The sequence below is a fragment of the Olea europaea genome, chromosome 7 (genome assembly GCF_002742605.1).
Source record: "Olea europaea var. sylvestris chromosome 7, O_europaea_v1, whole genome shotgun sequence".
In the NCBI taxonomy this organism is placed as follows: Eukaryota; Viridiplantae; Streptophyta; class Magnoliopsida; order Lamiales; family Oleaceae; genus Olea; species Olea europaea.
Genome location: NC_036243.1, coordinates 21,956,931 through 21,963,172, shown reverse-complemented (window position 1 = coordinate 21,963,172; position 6,242 = coordinate 21,956,931). Strand labels below are relative to the sequence as shown.

Genomic DNA, 6,242 nt, shown 5'->3' with positions numbered 1-6,242 from the left:
GGGGGGGGGGGGGGGGGGGGGGGGGTTGGTGGTGTTGGTTAATTAAATCAGGAAGTAGGAAGTCTGTACATAATTATCTGACAACTTCCACAAATGATTACTGAATATGCACTTAACTGGATTCTTGCATATTTCTGGTCCCTTCATGTATCATTTGTGTACAAGTTCAGGAAAAGATAAAGGCTCAAGAGGAGCATCGACAGAATAGGTTGGAGTTTAGGCAATTTTTGGAAACCTGTGCCTTTATCAAGGTATACGTCTTTGCTATAATTTCTTCTTGCTTTCTCTTTCTTGCCCTTCTGTATCTCTATTTGAAATGTTTGACTTTTGCAATTAAATTGTTTACTGTATTTAGGTTGATACCCAGTGGCGGAAAGTTCAAGATCTCTTGGAAGATGATATAAGATGTACACGCCTTGATAAAATAGATCGCCTCGATATTTTTCAGGTAGACAATTATGCATAATAGGACCATCGGTTATCTTGTTCTTGGTTAGAACTTCTATTCCTTAGTCATATAGTCATTCTTTACTTCTTTTCCCTCTATCAATTCACAGCAGCATCCTGTGTTTCGGATAATTTTATATTCTGTTTCAGCTTATCCTGTCTTCAGCTTTTGACCTCAAATGGGTATCAGGGAAGGTGCATAATTTGTCCTAATATGACTATAATATTTGCTGTTAATGCAGGAGTATATCCGTGACTTGGAGAAGGAGGAGGACGAGCAAAAGAAGAGACAGAAGGTATTAAACAACTTTCTTATAGTTAGTTACGATCTGATATATGTTCTCAATTGTTAAATGTTTGATTGCATATAAAAGGAACAATTGAGACGAGCTGAGCGTAAAAACCGTGATGAATTTCGCAAGATGATGGAAGACCACATGGCTTCAGGCACTCTTACGGCTAAAACTCATTGGCTTGATTATTGTAAAAAGGTATTTTAGTTCTGTTATTTTATTTTGAACATAAATTTTTTTTAATTGAGAAAGTTTGTGGCCATTTTACTAATCATCAAAGTTTGTTTATCAACACGTTTTTCATTTTAGGTCAAGGATTCTGAAGCTTACCAGGCTGTTGCCTTGAACACCTCTGGTTCTACGCCGAGGGATTTGTTTGAGGATGTTGTTGAAGAATTGGAGAAAAAGGTACATAGAGAAGGCCCTTTGCGGTCAACTTTCTTATGCTATGAGGTTATTTTTTACCATCATATGGCTCCTGTAATTAGTTGGTTATTTGTCATTTTGTTTGCTGGCTTCCATTTCAGATTTTGTTTTATTGATTTATTTTTTGTGATAATCTTTTTCTCCTTCAAAAAAGGTCTTTCTCTTGCAACAATTTGAAAATTTGGTAGTCATAAATTTTGTAGTCTCGCCATCGTAAATCTCATCTCTATAGCTTTTATGTAATTCCTTGTTAAGTTCTTCCAACTTCACTAAATATTTTACTTACATTCGAGGTATGGTGGAAGTCTTATTGTTTGAGATAACTGATGAATCTGGATCCTGGGAGAATAGTTTTTAGTCCTATTTTTAATCTATTTTGTTTCTTATTGCCCATGGGCGCTACACACGTAGAGACAGCTTAGCTTTATAGGGGAGTAAAGGTCTCCCATCTGCATACTTGTTCCATGGGATCTTCAATGTCTTGTAAACTCTATCATTTAATGGTGTGTTCTTGTTTATCTCTCATTTCTGATGATTACTTGTGGCGCTATCTTATTTGGTAACTACTAAAGTGTTTGATCACCTTGTTCATTGTGTAAGACCATTTTATTCAGCAATTAAAAGTTGTTAGATTTCCCTTCTCACCCTCAGTGCTTGGCGAAGTAATGAAGCTAGAAGCATACTTGTTCTAATGTGAATCATAACATTATTTGTAATGAGATGATACTTTATTTGATAAATAATAAGTAAAATTTATGATAAAAAGATATTTCGAGTTTTTTTGTTGATAAAGTTATGCATAGCCTTTTAAGCTTCATTCTCTGGTAGCTGATGCTGCATTCGGCCTACATATAGTTGTCAACATTTGCTTTTTGTTTGTGATTTATATTTGTTTTATTGTTATTATATGGAGACACAGGAGTTTTACTTATCATGGGTACCACCACTGAGTGTTCATTTTTAAACTTAACAGTATGATGATGACAAAGCCCGTATAAAAGACATGCTGAAGCTGGAAAAGGTAGGATTCTGCGACTTCTGTTGCTCTAACTAATGATGGTATGCTGTCTTCTTATTTTCCACGTTTTCTTATTTTCCAGATATCAGTTGCATCAACATGGACAGTTGAAGACTTTAAGTCCTCTATTGAACCAAGCAGTGGTTCATTTTCAATATCTGACATTAATTTCCAGGTACCTAGTTTTTGTTGCTCCTTATTTTGTCCTTTCTTTATTTTTGCTCTTGCTTCCAGAAGGCATGTACTTGAAACTCAGAAAAAGACAAAAGCAGTTGAGATGGTTCCTCCCTCATGCATAGAAATTCAACTAACTTTTCATGAGACTCCTGGTAACCTGCATCTAGGCTCTCTAGTACATGCACAAGTCACCACAAGTAATAAAACTTTTTCAAAACTCATTAAATTTGCATCTTTATCATTCTCTACACATCCCATCCACCCATAAACCCAGCTCCAATGACCACTATCGTCTTCATCCTTCCAAACCAAAGAGGGAAGAAAAGGAACAAGTTGAGGGTAAGTGTCCATACCAATTTCCATGGGAACCAATACGTTTCTCTTGTACCATGACGATTCCTGACACTTTAACCATAAATATTGCCAGAACCAAAGGATTGACTACAGCCATCAACACCACAATTACTGTCACCTAGCACTGAAGCCTCTGCTTGGCAATATCTCAAGTTTGAACAAATTTCTTTCACCTCCACTTTGTCTCGATTAAATGTAAACCAGTTTAAAATGTTAGATCTTTGAAATGTTTTGTTTACCTTGGCCCCTTGAGCAAAACAATTTTTTTCTTCTGCACTTAAAAGTTTACTGACCATGTCCTTTTTTTATTGGTCAAATTTAACTGTTGAAGCTTACTCTTCATGGTTAACATTCAATGCGGATTTAGGCCTAAATTGGTCAACTAGAACTTAAATAGTCATGGACTAGGTTTAGGATCTGGAGATAATTAATTGACTCCATAGACAATTGGTAAATGACTTGCTTTTTCAATAGACAAACCTTGAATAGAGAAAGTTAAGCATTTTGGGCATGTTTATGACCTTGTACCTTGGTGAAAGTTCTCTAATTCTCAGCATATTGGACTTGTCTTTGCGTCATTATATATGCTACCATACTTGTAAGATATACCTGCTTGGTTCCTATGCGTTTTTAAATTTTTTCATCTAATCTGGTCTCGCTGATTTTTAGCAAGTTTTGGTGCATACCTTGGTTGTTTCTGATTTTAGTGTTTTTTTATAATTGCAGCTCATATGCGAGGACCTTATTGAGAGAGCAAAGGAGAAAGAAGAGAAAGAAGCTAAGAAACGTAAACGTCTTGCCAAAGATTTCACTGATAAACTGAGCACTATTAAGGTCTGTAAGATCTACAATGACAGCAAGATGAGAGGATTATTGTGTAGTATCTGGTGACAACTTTGACCTTTTTTTTTTTTGTTAATTTTTAGGAAATAAATGCCTTGTCGAGTTGGGATGAATCCAAACAACTTGTTGAGGACAGCTCGGAGTACAGGTATTGTTTTCTCAATTGGACAAGACATGCATTCTAATGGTTCAGATGCTATCTTGGTATCATCTAGAGCATTAAAACATTATGCATTATTTCCTGACCTGCATTTATTTTAGGTCCATTGGAGAAGAAAGTGTCTGTCAGGAGATATTTGATGAATATGTTAGTCGCTTGCAAGAGAAAGCCAAGGAAAAGGAGCGTAGAAGGGAGGAGGAAAAGGTGATGGAGTTCTGGATACTTAAATTTTATTGTTGGTATACTTTTCTGTTGATATATGGCTCATAGAATAAAAGCTTTTGATTTTGCCACTAAACTTCTGAAAATCTTCACAGAAATAGACATTTGGGAGCTGATTACCTAAACTGCAAATTTTAATATGGATGAAACACACAGTACAATAACAATCAATTGGTGTTTGATCTTACCCTACATATTAATTTGTCTGGTTAAAAATTGCTGCATGCTAAAGTGAAATACACAACATTTGATTGACAGAGGCAAAGCTTTTCTTTGCAGGCGAGCTTCCTTTTGGTTTAGTTAGACATTTGGGCAATTATCATGGTCTTGTGAGTCCTAATGTCTTTTAGCAACTGTCATCATTTTGACCTGCCTTGTCTTCAGTATTTCGTTGAAGTTAAAGATGCCATATGTATCCTCTTCTAAATATTTTAAAGGATGCTTAATATTGTAGTGCCTATCTTTGTTCTTAAGCTTTATAATTTTTCAGTTGTCTGGTTGTATCCAATCTGTCTTGAAAAGAATTTCCAAGAACTTGGTATATTTCTCTGTGCTCATGGTTTTGGGACCTTTTCCCTCTGTTTCCTAGTATAGATGACATATTTGATGTTTGTGTCTAGTAGCCCCTCTTGGAAACGCTTGTGGCTGCTTAGTCAAGTCTTTGCTTCTTGAAACTTCTTGATTTTGATTCTATGTATTTCTTCATTTATGAGTGCCTTGACAGGCCAAAAAGGAAAAAGAGAGGGAGAAGGAGAAGAGAAAAGACAGAGAGAGAAGAGAGAGAGAGAAAGAGAAGGATGACAAGGAGAAAGACAAAGATAGAGAGCGTGAGAAAGAAAAAGACAAGGTGAAAGAACACTCGAAAAAGGATGAAGTAGAAAGTGAGAATATGGATGTTACAGAAAGTCATAGTCACAGAGATGACAAGAGGAGGGACAAGGACAAGGAGAGGAAACATAGGAAGCGGCATCAGAGTGATGACGTGAGTTCCGATAAGGATGACAAAGAAGAGTCGAAGAAGTCCCGTCGTCATGGCAGTGACCGTAAAAAGTCAAGAAAGGTATTTTGAATTGCAGTTCCCATTCTCATTTTTCTTCGATGATCAGTCGATTGGAGTAACTTGTCACCTTGTTCTCTTTTGTTGCAGCACGCATATTCACCTGAATCAGATAGCGAGAGTAGGTACAAAAGACACAAAAGAGAACACAGGGATGGATCTTCTCATAATGGTGGTCACGAGGAGCTTGAAGATGGTGAACTTGGCGAGGATGGGGAGATCCAGTAAATTCAACTGATGACTTTTTCTCCTGTAAGGAGCTTCTGCGCGGCTGTGCCATTGAATAGTATCTATCACAGGCTAAATATATTAATTAGCTCTTTGTTATTCGTTTCCTTCTGCTTGTCATGTGATATTCAAATTATCCCGCCCTGCTCCCCGAGAAGAAAATAGTGTTAATAGTTCAAGAGGGAACCTTGACGAGGGCTTAAAATTTTTCATCTTCTCTTCAACCTGATTGTGATTTTGCTGAGTCGAATTTAATGCCTTCTAGTTGTGTATTCAAAATAGCTTATGTATTTTTATTTATAAAAATGTACTTGATGAAGTATTTTATATCTGGACTTTCAATTATTGTCAATCCAATTGCTTAGCTATTCTCTTTATATTTTATTTACTGAAGTTACTGAATTTATATCGTTTTCTTTAGCCCTTGTTAGATGACCATTATTTGGTCAAAACATTTTGAATAATGATTTTTAGGAAATATATGGTTAAAAAGAAAATGTTGTGTGTTTACTTAAAGAATATTTTATTATATAAATGTAGTTAAAAATAAGTATATGGAAAAGAAAGTTTTCAAATAAGATTATTCTGTGTGTACACTTTATGGTGCACACAATAGATTACACCCTTCTCACATGGAGGGAGGTTCATGAATATTTTATTGTATGTGGATCCTCTCCATGTGAGGGGGTGTAATGCTCTGTGTACATATAGCACAATTCTTTTATATAATGGTTGTCGAACAGTGGCACTCTTAGCATATATGGCACTTAAAATAGACGTTGTTTGAATTCAATTTTTTATTTTTTAACACTTAAATTAAAAAAAAAAAAATTTCTTACTTTGCAATTAGATATTATCAAAAAATTACTATTCAATAATACATCTCCCCCTTATCAAAATGGGGTTCAAATAAGGGCTAAATCGGATAGCTTGGTGCAAATAATACTTAGATTAAATTTATTTGGGTAATTTATTTTCCTTTAGTCACACCAGATTAAAATCTCACCAATGAGACTA

At 35.5% G+C, this 6,242-nt stretch overlaps 1 protein-coding gene across 2 annotated transcripts in view; it reads left to right on the top strand.

Moving 5' to 3' along the window:
* Positions 1 to 5,577, top strand: part of LOC111397445 (pre-mRNA-processing protein 40A) — a 15,784-nt gene extending 10,207 nt beyond the window's left edge. The window contains exons 18-29 of one of the 2 annotated variants that reach the window (XM_023024389.1): positions 171 to 251; positions 356 to 448; positions 690 to 743; positions 822 to 938; positions 1,050 to 1,148; positions 2,140 to 2,187; positions 2,267 to 2,359; positions 3,442 to 3,549; positions 3,642 to 3,706; positions 3,820 to 3,922; positions 4,665 to 5,000; positions 5,088 to 5,577. In XM_023024389.1, the coding sequence (XP_022880157.1) occupies positions 171 to 251; positions 356 to 448; positions 690 to 743; positions 822 to 938; positions 1,050 to 1,148; positions 2,140 to 2,187; positions 2,267 to 2,359; positions 3,442 to 3,549; positions 3,642 to 3,706; positions 3,820 to 3,922; positions 4,665 to 5,000; positions 5,088 to 5,225 (1,335 nt within the window). In that variant the 3' untranslated portion in view covers positions 5,226 to 5,577. Of the gene's footprint in view, positions 1 to 170; positions 252 to 355; positions 449 to 689; positions 744 to 821; positions 939 to 1,049; positions 1,149 to 2,139; positions 2,188 to 2,266; positions 2,360 to 3,441; positions 3,550 to 3,641; positions 3,707 to 3,819; positions 3,923 to 4,219; positions 4,354 to 4,664; positions 5,001 to 5,087 lie in introns of those variants that run through there. The other variant, XM_023024390.1, reaches the window with a different exon arrangement.
* Positions 5,578 to 6,242: the final 665 nt, after the last annotated feature.